The sequence below is a fragment of the Culex pipiens genome, chromosome 3 (assembly GCF_016801865.2).
Source record: "Culex pipiens pallens isolate TS chromosome 3, TS_CPP_V2, whole genome shotgun sequence".
Classification (NCBI taxonomy): domain Eukaryota; kingdom Metazoa; phylum Arthropoda; class Insecta; order Diptera; family Culicidae; genus Culex; species Culex pipiens.
Genome location: NC_068939.1, coordinates 36196281 through 36213478, shown reverse-complemented (window position 1 = coordinate 36213478; position 17198 = coordinate 36196281). Strand labels below are relative to the sequence as shown.

Below are 17198 nucleotides of genomic sequence, written 5' to 3'. Positions count from 1 at the left end.
AATTTTTATTTTTTGTGTGGAGCGTGGACTATGGGTTGACAATAAAAAATAAATGGATATCCCACCCGTGGCTTGATTCCTTAGGTAAAATATGTTTCTGTGCAAATTTTAAGAGCGAGTTTTTCACCAATGTGTAACAGGTCGTATCGAGGTGCTCCGATTTGGATGAAACTTTCAGCGTTTGTTTGTCTATACATGAGATGAACTCATGCCAAATATGAGCCCTCTACGACAAAGGGAAGTGGGGTAAAATGGGCTTTGAAGTTTGAAGTCCAAAAAACCTAAAAAATCTTAAAATTGCTCGCATTTCCGTAAAACTTCTTCAATTCCAACTCTCTTAGATGCATTCGAAAGGTCTTTTAAAGTACTTCAAAATGTGCCATAGACATCCAGGATTGGTTCAACTTTTTCTCTTAGCTTTTGCAAATTACTGTCAAAAACTGATTTTTTTAAAACCTTAATATCTTTTTGCAACAGCCTCCAACACCCATACTCCCATAGGTCAAAAGATAGGTAATTACATGGACTATAAGCCTATGGTATTAACTTTTTGGCCAATCGCAGTTTTTCTCATAGTTTTTCGATTTTTCTAGAACAATCATTTTACAATGTTAGTTTTTGGCCGGTAGGCCGCCATAGCGGCACTTTTTAGTCTCAATTTTGTCATATTCGGAATCCTCGGACAATTTCACGTAAGTTAGAAGTATTGGAGTTGTAAATTTGATTGGAAAAATTGCCATTAAGAATGAATTAAAATATTTTTTAACAATTTGTTTAATTAGGGGTAAAACAGGTTTTCGCCTACTTGATACAGCATTTGATGTATTGATCACAGGGTAAATAAGATCTATTTCTTTTTTCAAAAATGTTTTATTTAATTATATTTTAAATCAAATTTACAACTCCAATACTTATAACATACGTGAAATTGTCCGAAGATTTCGAATATGACAAAATTGAGACCAAAAAGTGCCGCTATGGCGGCCTACCGGCCAAAAACTAACATTGTAAAATGATTGTTCTAGAAAAATCGAAAAACTATGAAAAAAACTGCGATTGGCCAAAAAGTTAATACCATAGGCTTATAGTCCATGTAATTACCTATCTTTTGACCTATGGGAGTATGGGTGTTGGAGGCTGTTGCAAAAAGATATTAAGGTTTTAAAAAAATCAATTTTTGACAGTAATTTGCAAAAGCTAAGAGAAAAAGTTGAACCAATCCTGGATGTCTATGGCACATTTTGAAGTACTTTAAAAGACCTTTCGAATGCATCTAAGAGAGTTGGAATTGAAGAAGTTTTACGGAAATGCGAGCAATTTTAAGATTTTTTAGGTTTTTTGGACTTCAAACTTCAAAGCCCATTTTACCCCACTTCCCTTTGTCGTAGAGGGCTCATATTTGGCATGCGTTCATCTCATGTATAGACAAACAAACGCTGAAAGTTTCATCCAAATCGGAGCACCTCGATACGACCGCTAGAACAAACCGAGCAATATTTACAAATACTGCCTCTTAAGCCACATTAGCCACAATTTGGGTCGCTGTTGAGCGTTGAAGTTTGTACCAAAAAATCGCAAAAATCTACGTGGAAAAACAACGCTTCAAGATTTTGACGACTGGTAGCGCAGTTTTCGTCCAAATTTGTCCAAGTGTGAATTCTTCTGTAGAACTTTACTGCCCACCATTGAAAAAACGGCTAATATCCACTTTTGGCAAAAACGAGATATTAGCACCAGGTGGTAGAGGACGTTCCAACGCATCTTCTGGAACTTGAATTTTACTGAAATAGTGTCTAGACTTGGCTGCCGATGCGAAAAACCAAACGGCTAATATGCCACTCTTATGGGAAATTACCTTGACGGAGATTTTGTGTCAAACACTAAAACGCGTTTTTCTCGGAATACTTGATTTGGCATAATAGCCGAATTTTCAATTATGGGCAGTTTAGTATTATATAATAATATTATAATATTTGTTTCAATTTTATTTCTTTAAACACTCCTATTGAGGGTATTTTTGAAGATGTTAATATGAAAAATAGTAGGTTGTTAAATAAAATATATTCATTTTTTAGACCATTTGCGATCCGAGTTGTTCCTGATTTGTAATGATATTTTTTTTAGCAAAAAGTATTTTCTTACTTACCGTCATCAGGGGTGACATTGGATCTGGGGGTGAGATTGGGTCATACAAAAATGCTGAAATTTGTATGACCCAATTTCACCCCCAGATCCAATGTCACTCCTGATGACGGTACTTCGTGTGTATCTTTCACATGTTTTTCAATATAAAAGCCGATTTATTTTCATTTTCATTATTTGTTTTCCAAATAAATTTTCCAAATTTTCCTACACAAGCTAAGCTCAACAGCGACCCCTAAACCTTAACAGAATTGGCTTAAAATTGGCACAGTTAAATATTCTGACATAAGAAATCAACCCAAACGATATCGCCAAGGCTTTTCAAAAGTTTTCAATTTATAGCTCACAATTGCCAACGCCTCACCCATAAGTGTCCACGTGGTTTAGGAAGGACCCTAAAGCAACATAATGATTCTTGAAGTGGTTCTGTGGTTTGAATAACACGTACGGAAATTGATTTTATGTAAATGACTTTTTGAATAAACCATGTATGTCGGCAATATGAACTCAACTAACAAAGACATTATTAAAACTAATATGCCAACGTTGGAGGCAAGATGGAACTAGATGCTGCTCCCCTATTCAGACATAAATGGTACGAATCAATTTCAAGATACCAGGCGATAGATCATTTCCATAGGAAGAACGTGTGTTACATGACATGCCTTATTTAATGTGTTTCAGATTCATGGATGCCTCTGTGCTCTCTAATGCTAACTAGATAGGAAAACTAGCAAGCTTAGTACAAGAGAACACAAAGGCGTCGATTTGCTTAGGCGCCATCCACAAATCACGTTACATTTAAGGGGGGAAGGGGAATATGCTACGATGGTGAAGAGAGAATGGGGAGAACTGATTTTTTTGAAAATTTGCTACGTCATTTGTGGTCATAGCTATTCTCCGCTTGAATCAGTATCATCCGTCAGTTTCCCACTGACATCAAGGTATCATTTCATCAGTTCAATACTAGAGCTCTGTCAAACTTCAAACATTCATCGACTCCAACTTGTTTCATTCTTTTCAGCCATAATTATGAGTGTATCATGCATAATGAAGCTTCGAAAAAATTTGAATCACTAATTTCGCTGACCTTGGTGGATGTCTTTGCTTTCGTCGTCCAATAATAACCCTCAACCGATTCCGCATGGTTCGGCCAGTGGATCTAACAGGTTATCCCCACACCCGGCAACGGATGGGACGAAGATCACACCCGGTTCAATAAAGAGTATCGGCTTGGCCTTTCGCTAGTTAGAATTTTGGTTGGTAACTTCTTCGTTGTGATTTTAACCAACTCCAACGCTTATCTAAGCTTCGCAAACCAGTCTTTATATCTGCGCGAATAAAAATCCCAAAAAAAAAACTTGATTCGGACATAAAATTCAAATTTTCCTATCGACTGGTATCTGCGAAAGTGAAGACGATACCGACGTGATCTACCCACCAAAAAAATGGAAATTAGCCAGCCAGAACCTGTACGACGCGTTCGACAGGTTTTGCTTTCAGTTCTAATAAAAGTGTCGATGTGTCGCTTAGTGGATGCTTCTTAAAATATTTCAACCTGGGTCACATTTTTTTTAAATAGCGCAAACTTCCAGCACACCGTTTCTATGGATCTACCTTAAGGAAAAATGCCCAACTATCTTCTGACCAGAGCGACAATTTACGCTCCAACATTCAAGGACACTATAAATTAGACTTGGACGAAATCCGGCAAGAAAGACACACGAGTTCTGTGGGATTAGATTGGGTATGTTTCGGGAGTAAAAATGTTAGATGGCATAAGCTGAACACTTTGCGAAGGCAGGTGGGCTGACATTTAGGGGCGCTATTGTGTGAACCCGTTCTTGACGAGTTTTTTTTTAGAAACATGTCGCAGGAATATTCGATTATAAGAAACTAAATTTTAAATACATAAAAATAGCCTGCTGTAAAAAGTGAGGACGTGTGATCAAATTACAAATATTTTTTTAGAAGAAGTCCTGTCATTCTAGCAATGAACTACTCACAAAACGTTCACAGAGTAATTTTTAATGCAAAATTTGCTGAACCTTCAAAAATAAATTTCAAGGGCACGTAATAAAGTTGCAGAGGTGAAATTAAAAAAAACTGGTTAAAATAGTCAAAATCATAACTTTATCAAAAGAAAAGCGTTTTCGTAAAATTCTGATGACTTACAAAGAATAAAGGCAAACACATTATATTTATACATCACAATTTTTGTTTTTGTCTGGTCTACAACTTTGTAGAACAAACACCCAAAACTGGACATTGCCCATCCGAGAGAATAATGGCCTCGAGTCGAGAGAATAGTGGTTCCATTCACGGACACAGAGAACACAGCTCGAGATGGGCGAGAGAATTATTCTCTCGAGGTTCATTTGCAAAAAAAAGTTCATCCGTCAAAACTAAAAAAAACTAAAAGTGTCGACTACGGGAATCGAACCAGAGACCTTTGACAGATTGACCCAATGACTTAACTGCCTCGGCCACCACAGCATGGAGACTGAGGAGTGGTCAGATGTCGATGTATGACACTTGTTGGAGATTTATTGTTTAAATTAATGCATGAACACTTTTGCTATGATGGTGTGAGTTGGTAGTATTATTCTTTTGATTTTGACTTTGAGTCCTCAATAATTTTGAGGGAACGATTTTGTCGACTTTGAATTTTGGGTGTAGGATTACTCTTAAAAGTTACGTTATTTTATTTAAAATGATAAATTTCTAATGTCCTAATTGAAAAAAAAATACTCTCTCTGATTAGAATCGTCATCTTGTGCGTAAACAACTCAACTAGGCAAATTTTCCAAAAACATTTTGAAATAATTTGAAATTTTTGTTTTTGTTGTAACCAAATAACTTGTAACTGATTAAAGAAAGTCGTCAGAACTTTTACATTTTCCCAAAAGTTCTTTGAACCCAACTCGCTGCATTCATTCATCAAAATTATACATTCTGTACTGCCTGGCAACTCTAAAACGACCAGTCACGCGTTGACTAATGACCACACACTTCATTCAGGACACGCACCGGCTTATGTTACCGGCTGCTGCTGGATGATGTTGCGAAGATCCATTCTCGCTAGCCATCCATACAACGTCCAAAAGTTTTTTGCTTTCGGTCACGATCCTCTCATCTCTTTGTAATCTTCCGCGCGAGTTGGTCCTTCTTTATGATCTGTCACCCGCCGCAGCATCCTCCTCTCTTTCTCTCAAGCTCACCCTCAAAAGCGATCTTCGCGCTCAGCTTGAGATTTTTTTACGAGGTAGTTTGTTTGCTGAATAAATAATCAAGCTGCTCTGCGGCTCTGTCGCATCGGTGGTGACATTTTCGGTGATCAGAGCAAGAAGGCATCAAGAAGTTTGGAAAGCTGTCTCGTTTTAATTTTTGGTTTTTACCTACAGCTTATAAGTTCCAAAGAGAACTTTGAACAAATTTTTTAATAATGTGTTTCATTTTGATAATAAACAAGAGATTTTTTGAGATATTTCTAAAAGATATATTTTAAATTTTAAATTGAGTCAATGCAACTGAATCTAAAAATCTAAAAATCTGAAAATCTAAAAATCTACAAATCTAAAAATCTAAAAATCTAAAAATCTAAAAATCTAAAAATCTAAAAATCTAAAAATCTAAAAATCTAAAAATCTAAAAATCTAAAAATCTAAAAATCTAAAAATCTAAAAATCTAAAAATCTAAAAATCTAAAAATCTAAAAATCTAAAAATCTAAAAATCTAAAAATCTAAAAATCTAAAAATCTAAAAATCTAAAAATCTAAAAATCTAAAAATCTCAAAATCTAAAAATCTAAAAATCTAAAAATCTAAAAATCTAAAAATCTAAAAATCTAAAAATCTAAAAATCTAAAAATCTAAAAATCTAAAAATCTAAAAATCTAAAAATCTAAAAATCTAAAAATCTAAAAATCTAAAAATCTAAAAATCTAAAAATCTAAAAATCTAAAAATCTAAAAATCTAAAAATCTAAAAATCTAAAAATCTAAAAATCTAAAAATCTAAAAATCTAAAAATCTAAAAATCTAAAAATCTAAAAATCTAAAAATCTAAAAATCTAAAAATCTAAAAATCTAAAAATCTAAAAATCTAAAAATCTAAAAATCTAAAAATCTAAAAATCTAAGAATCTAAGAATCTAAGAATCTAAAAATCTAAAAATCTAAAAATCTAAAAATCTAAAAATCTAAAAATCTAAAAATCTAAAAATCTAAAAATCTAAAAATCTAAAAATCTAAAAATCTAAAAATCTAAAAATCTAAAAATCTAAAAATCTAAAAATCTAAAAATCTAAAAATCTAAAAATCTATGTTGGCACCGCGATGAACCGTCCTAGTGCAGCACGCGAAACACGCCAGCCGAAATGCTAGTTGAAAGAAGAACGCAGAAAAGGGACGGAGCATCCGGAAAGCCGGCTCGTCCAGATCAAAAACAAAATCTATTGTATTATCACCTAACCAACAGCAGAAATTCGTGCAGGAGATAATTTGCTTTATTTGCGTCGATAATTAACTTTTTTGAACAGTGACCAGTTTGTAAACTGTTCATCTCGTTGTAAGTGATCATTTGATACAATATTTGTGAGCACAGTTGTATAATTAATCTTTTTATTAGCGATATTACTTACACCGCGTGGCTCGAGGCCGCAAGGGGCGAAGAGTAGAGATAATTAGCCAGAATTAAGGCTGCAAAGCCGTCTTCGGATATGTAAGTTAAAGAATAATTCGTTTTCGCGCAAAGTTCCTTATATTTGATTATTTCGATTAGCGCGCAGAAGTTCCGCTAGCAAAGCTAGCCTGTGAGAAGAGGTTAACGGAGTTACAAGGAAACTATTCATGTGAGTTTGTTTACTACACTTGAACCCACACAATGCTAAATAAATATTACTTTTTAGTTTTAAGCTGTTACAACAAAGAACTGCTTTAAAAATCTAGTTGTCCGAACTACGGTCCGAACAAATCTTAAAAACGAATAACCTCACTGGCCTTTGCTGCGGGATCTGCAAGGCTGCGGTGGAAAAGGACGGCGACCTGCCCTTCTGCGACCACTGCCAGCAATTCTTCCACTACGAGTGCGCGCAGCTCGAGAAGGGTGTCAAGGACGATTCCTGGAGGTGCCCCAACTGCGCGACCGAAATGGAGGTCACCCAGGTCATCGTGAAGTTTGACGACCTGGAAAAGACCCTGCAGGAGCTGGAAGCAGAAGCGAAGCGCCAGGAGAAGAGAATCTTCGCGGAACAACAGCTGCACAAACGTCGCCTGGAGCTGCAACAGCAAACACAGCAGCGTCAACAAGAGGCCGAAAGGCAGATGCTGGCCCTTGAGCAGCAGCTCATGGAGCAACAACTCGCTGCCGAGAAGCAGTTCCAGGAACAGCAGAAGAAGAATAAGGAAGATTTCGAGGCCAAGATGGCACAACTGAAGGCCGAGGCAAAGAGTCCTAAAACGAAAAAGGAAAAGAAAACTAAAACGTCCAAAGGGGACAAAAAGAAGCTCGATGCCTCAGGCACGGCTGGCCCCAGCGGAATCTCAACGCCGCTCCGACATCCGGGAGTTACGATTCCAGAAGTACCAAAACCAAAACCGACTCCGATACCAGCGGACTCAGGTGAAGAGGGTAACGGCAACGAAGGAGACGAGTCCGGCTCGGACACTAGCGGAACGGAGACGGAATCCAGTTCGTCGGATGATGAGCAGGAAAAAGCGGAAGTAGAACCACCCAAGCAGCTACGGGGGCCAACGAAGGCGCAGCTTACTGCCCGCCAGTTCTTGGCCAGAAAACTGCCCGTATTCACTGGACGCTGCGAGGAGTGGCCAATGTTCATAAGCAGCTACGAGACGTCGAACCTGGCCTGCGGATTTTCGAACGTCGAGAACCTCGCCAGACTGCAAGACAGCATTCGGGAGCCAGCGTTGACCAACGTGCGCAGCCTACTGTTGCTGCCCGAGAAGGTCCCGGCGGCGATCGAAACTCTTCGCATGCTGTACGGCCGGCCCGAACAGCTTCTCAACACGCTGCTGATCAAGGTACGGAAGGCCGACTCTCCCAGGTCGGATCGTCTGGAGTCGTTCATTTACTTCGGCGTCGTGGTCCAGCAACTCGTAGACCACCTCGAGGCCACCCACATGAACGATCACCTGGTCAACCCATTGTTGATCCGAGAGTTGGTGGAGAAACTACCCGCCGGGTCGAAACTCGAATGGATTCGGTTCAAGAAGCTGAAGAAGCACGTCTCGCTCCGAACTTTCGCTGACTTCCTGTCGGACATCGTGACCGATGCAAGCGAGGCCACACTGTTCACCGAACCGCAGCTGCAACATCAGCCGCAGGCTCGCAGAGACGCCAAACCAAAAACTGGATCCAGAACGCACGAAAGCTACCTTCACACTCACGCTGCTGCGGAGAATAGCGGAGACACAAACCATGCCGGTGTTAACAACAAAAGACCATGCAGGATTTGTGATCGCACCGACCATCGAGTCCGCAACTGTGAAAAGTTCAAGCAGCTGAAATTGGAGGATCGTTTGGACGCAGTCAAGAAGTGGCAACTCTGCAAGCTGTGCCTGAATGAGCACGGGTCTGCCCGCTGCCGGATGAACTTCAGGTGCAACGTGGGAAACTGCAAGGAGCGGCACAACGCACTTCTGCACAGCGACGTCCCCGCAACGGTCGTCAACTGCAACGCTCACGATGTGCGGGCCAGACAGCCGGTGATCTTCAGGATGATTCCGGTCACGCTGTACAACGGCGGCAGATCGGTCAACATTATCGCGTTTCTGGACGAGGGAGCTTCGTACACGTTGGTGGACGAGTCCATCACGAAATTGCTGAACGTTCGCGGCGCAGTTCAACCGCTGCGCATTATGTGGACCGCTGGAGTTTCAAGGCTGGAGAAACAATCGGAGAACGTCTGCCTGTCGATCTCTGCCAGAGGGGTGTCGACTCAGTTCCAGATCAAGAACGCCCACACCGTGAACGAGCTGAAGCTTCCGGAACAAACCGTGTGCTTCGCCGACGTCGTCAAGGAGTACAAGCATCTGCACGATCTCCCGGTGGCAGATTACCGCGGCGCGCCGAAGATCTTGATTGGCTTGAAGGATCTGCACCTGTACGCGCCTCTCGAGTCTCGTATCGGCGGCGCTGGAGAACCAATCGCTGTAAAGTCGAAACTTGGATGGACGATCTACGGCCCCCACGAGAACAACGCGCCAGCAGCTGGATTCGTAGGTCATCATGCTAGTCACCAAGTCTCTAACCAAGACCTACATGATCTCCTGAAGAACCAGTACCTCCTCGAGGAAACTGGCATCTCCATGGCGCTGCTGCCGGAGTCGGACGAGGACAAGCGAGCCAGGTCGATTCTGGAGTCAACGACAGTGCGCATCGGGGATCGATACGAGACCGGCCTGTTATGGGAAGCGGACGACACAAGTTTCCCCGACAGCTACGTGATGGCGCTGAAAAGATTGAAATCCCTGGAAAGAAAGCTGCTGAAGAACGACTCGCTGTACGACAACGTGCGGCGCCAAATCATCGAGTATCAACAGAAGGGCTACGCGCACAAGGCCTCACAGCAAGAACTGGCTGCGTGCGATCCGCGAAAGGTGTGGTACTTGCCGCTGAACGTGGTGACGCACCCCAAGAAGCCGGAGAAAGTACGCCTCGTGTGGGACGCGGCCGCTACTGTGGCGGGAGTCTCGCTCAACAGCCAGCTGCTCAAGGGGCCGGACATGCTGACGTCGCTTCCTTCCGTGATCTTCCGATTCCGTGAACGTCCTGTCGGATTCGGTGGTGATATCAGGGAAATGTATCACCAGCTGCGCATACGGAAGGAGGATACGAACGCCCAGAGGTTCCTGTTCCGGAACGACCCAACGGCCGAGCCTGAGGTGTACATCATGGACGTCGCCACCTTCGGGGCAACTTGCTCGCCGTGTGCCGCGCAGTTTGTGAAAAACAAGAACGCGGAGGAGTTCTCGAAGCAGTATCCCGCGGCGGCGAAGGCAATCGTGGAGAACCATTATGTCGACGACTACTACGACAGCGCGTCGACGGTCGACGAAGCGATTCAGCGGGCGAAGGAGGTCAGACTCATCCACTCGAAAGCGGGCTTCGAGATCCGCAATTGGGTGGCCAGTTCAAGCGAGGTTGTCCGCGCGCTGGGCGAGAAGAAAGCCGATCAGAAAGTTCATCTCAGCCAAAACAAGACGACCGGTTACGAACGAGTGCTGGGCATTGTGTGGAACACGAGCACCGACGAGTTCTTGTTCTCGGCCGAGATGAGAGAGGATCTGGAGCGGTACTTGAAAGGAGAGCTGCGGCCCACGAAGCGGGTGGTGTCGAGCTGCGTTATGAGCCTGTTCGACCCTCAAGGTTTTCTGATCTCGTTCACGATCTTCGGGCGGATTTTGATCCAGGACTTGTGGCGGGCTGGCTGTGATTGGGACAAGGCGGTCGACGACGAAGCGTGGGAGAAATGGAAGCGCTGGGTGAGTCGCCTGCAAGAAGTCGAAGGCGTTCGAATCCCGCGGTACTACTTCCAGGGCGCGCACGATCTGAACTACGAGACGTTGGAGCTTCATGTGTTCTGCGACGCGAGTCAGTGCGCTTACGGTGCTGTCGCCTTCTTCTGGATTATGTCGTCGGTAGGCCCAATCTGCGCGCTCGTGTCCGGGAAGTCAAAGGTGGCACCGCTGAAGCTACTCAGCATCCCGCGCTTGGAACTGCAGTCAGATGTGGTCGGCTCGAGACTCATGAACTTCGTGCAGGAGAACCACACCCTCAAGATTGCGGAACGGTTCATCTGGTCAGACTCTGAAGTTGCTTTGTCGTGGATCCATTCTGACCAGCGAAAGTATAAGCAATTCGTTGCCTTTCGCGTCGGCGAAATTCTGACGCTGACCAAGCAGAGCGAGTGGCGGAAGGTGCCATCAAAGCTGAATCTGGCAGACATGCTCACCAAGTGGGACAACAAGCACAGTTTCCGGCAGGACGGGCCATGGTCACGAGCGCCGGAATTCATCGAAGAAGCCAAGAGACTGTGGGCCATCTCGAAGCAGCAGGTGCAGCTGAATACGCCCGAGGAGATGCGAGCGAGTGTGCTGTACCACAGCATCATTGTCACCGACCAAATCATCGATCCTCAAAACTTCTCTCGCTGGACGGTGATGGTAAGATCCGTGGCGTGCCTGGCTCGATTTCGCTCCAATTGTCGCAGAAAAGCAAAGGGTTTGCCGATCGAAGCACTTCCCCTTTCGAAGGCGATGAAGGGGCTCGTGAAAAGGACCGTGCCAGTAGTTCCAGTCCCGCTGAAGCGGGAAGAATACCAGATGGCGGAAACATACTTGTGGAGATGGGCGCAAGCGGGCTACTTTCCGGACGAGGTGACGACCCTCCTTAAAAACCTCGAACTCCCCGCGGACAAGAAGCTATCCCTGGAGAAGAGCAGCGTGCTGTACAAGCTGACCCCGTTCCTGGATGAGCAGAAAGTGATGCGAGTTGACGGTCGACTTGAGCGAGCTACCATGGTTCCGTTTGAAGTTCGCTTTCCCGTCATCCTGCCCAAAGGTCATCCCGTGACAACGAAGCTGCTGGAGCACTATCACCAGAAGATGGGCCACGCGTACTTCGAGACGGCAATCAACGAGCTTCGACAGCGTTTCTTCATCCCGAACCTACGAGCCGAGCTGAAGCGGGTGATGACGGCGTGCGTGAAGTGCAAGGTGGAGAAAAGCGTACCGGCGATCCCGAGAATGGCACCACTTCCAGTCCAGCGTGTGACTCCATATCAGCGGGCGTTCAGCTACACCGGGGTCGACTACTTCGGCCCAGTAGCAGTGACGGTCGGGCGGCGTTCCGAAAAGCGTTGGGTCAGCCTCTTCACGTGTTTGACCACGCGTGCCATCCATCTAGAAGTCGTGCATAGCTTGACCACACAGTCGTGCGTCATGGCTATCAGACGATTCGCTTGCCGGAGGGGAATGCCCATCGAGTTCTTCAGCGACAACGGCACGAACTTCCAGGGCGCGAGTAAGGAGATCGTACGCGTGGACGCGGAATGCAGAGAAGAGTTCACCGACGCCAGAACGAGCTGGAACTTCAACCCACCATCAGCGCCGCACATGGGCGGGGCCTGGGAGAGGCTTGTGAGGTCGGTCAAGGAAGCACTGAAGGCGTTCGACGACGGGAGGAAGCTGACGGACGAAGTGTTGCTGACCAGTTTGGCGGAAGCGGAGGATCTCATCAACACACGTCCGCTGACGTACCTGTCAACCGAAGCAGGATCAACCGAAGCTCTCACGCCCAACCATTTCTTGCGAGGAGTGACGACTAACGACCGCGGAGCTCAACGCGCTGAATCGACCAGTCCAGCCGAAGCTCTCCGAGACTACTACAAGCGGTCGCAACTCCTTGCTGACTGTTTTTGGAAACGCTGGATTGCGGAGTACCTTCCGACCCTGAACCAACGGACGAAGTGGCACGCGGAGGCGGAGCCTATCGCGTGTGGAGATGTCGTCTACGTCGTGGAAGGCGCTAATCGCGGTAACTGGGTCCGGGGTATCGTGACGGAGGTCTTCAAGGGTGCCGATGGACGCATTCGGCAGGCGATGGTGAGGACAAGCAGAGGTGAGCTGAAGCGGCCGGTGAGCAAACTGGCGGTGCTTGAGATTCAGGAGCGTAAAACTGGTGCGAAGGAGGCTCCACCCACCAGAGTTACGGGGCGGGGCGATGTTGGCACCGCGATGAACCGTCCTAGTGCAGCACGCGAAACACGCCAGCCGAAATGCTAGTTGAAAGAAGAACGCAGAAAAGGGACGGAGCATCCGGAAAGCCGGCTCGTCCAGATCAAAAACAAAATCTATTGTATTATCACCTAACCAACAGCAGAAATTCGTGCAGGAGATAATTTGCTTTATTTGCGTCGATAATTAACTTTTTTGAACAGTGACCAGTTTGTAAACTGTTCATCTCGTTGTAAGTGATCATTTGATACAATATTTGTGAGCACAGTTGTATAATTAATCTTTTTATTAGCGATATTACTTACACCGCGTGGCTCGAGGCCGCAAGGGGCGAAGAGTAGAGATAATTAGCCAGAATTAAGGCTGCAAAGCCGTCTTCGGATATGTAAGTTAAAGAATAATTCGTTTTCGCGCAAAGTTCCTTATATTTGATTATTTCGATTAGCGCGCAGAAGTTCCGCTAGCAAAGCTAGCCTGTGAGAAGAGGTTAACGGAGTTACAAGGAAACTATTCATGTGAGTTTGTTTACTACACTTGAACCCACACAATGCTAAATAAATATTACTTTTTAGTTTTAAGCTGTTACAACAAAGAACTGCTTTAAAAATCTAGTTGTCCGAACTACGGTCCGAACAATCTAAAAATCTAAAAATCTAAAAATCTAAAAATCTAAAAATCTAAAAATCTAAAAATCTAAAAATCTAAAAATCTAAAAATCTAAAAATCTAAAAATCTAAAAATCTAAAAATCTAAAAATCTAAAAATCTAAAATCTAAAAATCTAAAAATCTAAAAATCTAAAAATCTAAAAATCTAAAAATCTAAAAATCTAAAAATCTAAAAATCTAAAAATCTAAAAATCTAAAAATCTAAAAATCTAAAAATCTAAAAATCTAAAAATCTAAAAATCTAAAAATCTAAAAATCTAAAATCTAAAAATCTAAAAATCTAAAAATCTAAAAATCTAAAAATCTAAAAATCTAAAAATCTAAAAATCTAAAAATCTAAAATCTAAAAATCTAAAAATCTAAAAATCTAAAAATCTAAAAATCTAAAAATCTAAAAATCTAAAAATCTAAAAATCTAAAAATCTAAAAATCTAAAAATCTAAAAATCTAAAAATCTAAAAATCTAAAAATCTAAAAATCTAAAAATCTAAAAATCTAAAATCTAAAAATCTAAAAATCTAAAAATCTAAAAATCTAAAAATCTAAAAATCTAAAAATCTAAAAATCTAAAAATCTAAAAATCTAAAAATCTAAAAATCTAAAAATCTAAAAATCTAAAAATCTAAAAATCTAAAAATCTAAAAAACTAAAAATCTAAAAATCTAAAAATCTAAAAATCTAAAAATCTAAAAATCTAAAAATCTAAAAATCTAAAAATCTAAAAATCTAAAAATCTAAAAATCTAAAAATCTAAAAATCTAAAAATCTAAAAATCTAAAAATCTAAAAATCTAAAAATCTAAAAATCTAAAAATCTAAAAATCTAAAAATCTAAAAATCTAAAAATCTAAAAATCTAAAAATCTAAAAATCTAAAAATCTAAAAATCTAAAAATCTAAATATCTAAAAATCTAAAAATCTAAAATTCTAAAAATCTAAAAATCTAAAAATCTAAAAATCTAAAAATCTAAAAATCTAAAAATCTAAAAATCTAAAAATCTAAAAATCTAAAAATCTAAAAATCTAAAAATCTAAAAATCTAAAAATCTAAAAATCTAAAAATCTAAAAATCTAAAAATCTAAAAATCTAAAAATCTAAAAATCTAAAAATCTAAAAATCTAAAAATCTAAAAATCTAAAAATCTAAAAATCTAAAAATCTAAAAATCTAAAATCTAAAAATCTAAAAATCTAAAAATCTAAAAATCTAAAAATCTAAAAATCTAAAAATCTAAAAATCTAAAAATCTAAAAATCTAAAAATCTAAAAATCTAAAAATCTAAAAATCTAAAAATCTAAAAATCTAAAAATCTAAAAATCTAAAAATCTAAAAATCTAAAAATCTAAAAATCTAAAAATCTAAAAATCTAAAAATCTAAAAATCTAAAAATCTAAAAATCTAAAAATCTAAAAATCTAAAAATCTAAAAATCTAAAAATCTAAAAATCTAAAAATCTAAAAATCTAAAAATCTAAAAATCTAAAAATCTAAAAATCTAAAAATCTAAAAATCTAAAAATCTAAAAATCTAAAATCTAAAAATCTAAAAATCTAAAAATCTAAAAATCTAAAAATCTAAAAATCTAAAAATCTAAAAATCTAAAAATCTAAAAATCTAAAAATCTAAAAATCTAAAAATCTAAAAATCTAAAAATCTAAAAATCTAAAAACCTGAAAATCTAAAAATCTAAAAATCTAAAAATCTAAAAATCTAAAAATCTAAAAATCTAAAAATCTAAAAATCTAAAAATCTAAAAATCTAAAAATCTAAAAATCTAAAAATCTAAAAATCTAAAAATCTAAAAATCTAAAAATCTAAAAATCTAAAAATCTAAAAATCTAAAAATCTAAAAATCTAAAAATCTAAAAATCTAAAAATCTAAAAATCTAAAAACCTAAAAATCTAAAAATCTAAAAATCTAAAAATCTAAAAATCTAAAAATCTAAAAAACCAAAAATCTAAAAATCTAAAAATCTAAAAATCTAAAAATTTAAAAATCTCAAAATCTAAAAATCTAAAAATCTAAAAATCTAAAAATCTAAAAATCTAAAAATCTAAAAATCTAAAAATCTAAAAATCTAAAAATCTAAAAATCTAAAAATCTAAAAATCTGAAAATCTAAAAATCTAAAAATCTAAAAATCTAAAAATCCAAAAATCTAAAAATCTAAAAATCTAAAAATCTAAAAATCTAAAAATCTAAAAATCTAAAAATCTAAAAATCTAAAAATCTAAAAATCTAAAAATCTAAAAATCTAAAAATCTAAAATCTAAAAATCTAAAAATCTAAAAATCTAAAAATCTAAAAATCTAAAAATCTAAAAATCTAAAAATCTAAAAATCTAAAAATCTAAAAATCTAAAAATCTAAAAATCTAAAAATCTAAAAATCTAAAAATCTAAAAATCTAAAAATCTAAAAATCTAAAAATCTAAAAATCTAAAAATCTAAAAATCTAAAATCTAAAAATCTAAAAATCTAAAAATCTAAAAATCTAAAAATCTAAAAATCTAAAAATCTAAAAATCTAAAAATCTAAAAATCTAAAAATCTAAAAATCTAAAAATCTAAAAATCTAAAAATCTAAAAATCTAAAAATCTAAAAATCTAAAAATCTAAAAATCTAAAAATCTAAAAATCTAAAAATCTAAAAATCTAAAAATCTAAAAATCTAAAAATCTAAAAATCTAAAAATCTAAAAATCTAAAAATCTAAAAATCTAAAAATCTAAAAATCTAAAAATCTAAAAATCTAAAAATCTAAAAATCTAAAAATCTAAAAATCTAAAAATCTAAAAATCTAAAAATCTAAAAATCTAAAAATCTAAATATCTAAAAATCTAAAAATCTAAAAATCTAAAAATCTAAAAATCTAAAAATCTAAAAATCTAAAAATTTATAAATCTAAAAATTTAAAAATCCAAAAATCTAAAAATCTAAACTAATAGTTTTATAATCTAGAAATCTAGGAATCTAATAATCCGGAAATTTTAAAATCATTTATTGAAAATGTGCTTCTGAGAAACTGTTTCTTTGTTTTTACTATTTCTTTTCTGAAAACGATGAATTGAAATGTTTTTTTTAAATTTCCAAAAAACAGTAGTTTACGTAGGATTTGTATGCTTCCATTGAACCTGAAATGGATTATTATTTTTTTAACCAAGATATTGACGAAGCTGTATTTTTTATGATCTGTTTTTTATGTTTTTCCAATATTCAAGTAGCTCAATGATCTTTCATTTGAAAACAATCTCTCAAACATTTAAGCAGTATTCAACATACATCGACTAATTTGCAATCAACTAACGATTATTTATGATGCGTTTTTGGGTGTGTGTGTGTGTGTTTTTTTTTTCATTTAAATTTCATGTTAATTTTGTATTGAACACATTTTAAAAGGAAAATTTTCTTTGCATTACATTGCCTTTCTTATATAATTTAGACATTGACATTTGCAAGCCATTTCATACCAATAAAGCTAAAACTAATATGAAAAAATATAAACTAATCTTCTAAAGCCCTATCTTGCTGAGTGCCATGGAATCGACAACGCATCATCTTCAATTTCTTCCTGATCAGTCACCACCACCAACAAGTTTATTGTGTGTGTGTGCGAGAGATGGTTCCGAAAAAAAGCTC

At 38.3% G+C, this 17198-nt stretch overlaps 1 protein-coding gene across 1 annotated transcript; it reads left to right on the top strand.

Annotated features, from left to right (window-relative positions):
- Positions 1–4638: 4638 nt before the first annotated feature.
- On the top strand, positions 4639–12946 carry LOC120418890 (uncharacterized). The gene is made up of 2 exons (XM_039581421.1): positions 4639–4668; positions 7091–12946. Exons 1-2 carry the CDS (start codon positions 4639–4641, stop codon positions 12944–12946), a joined length of 5886 nt encoding a protein of 1961 aa, XP_039437355.1.
- The last annotated feature ends 4252 nt before the right edge of the window (positions 12947–17198 follow it).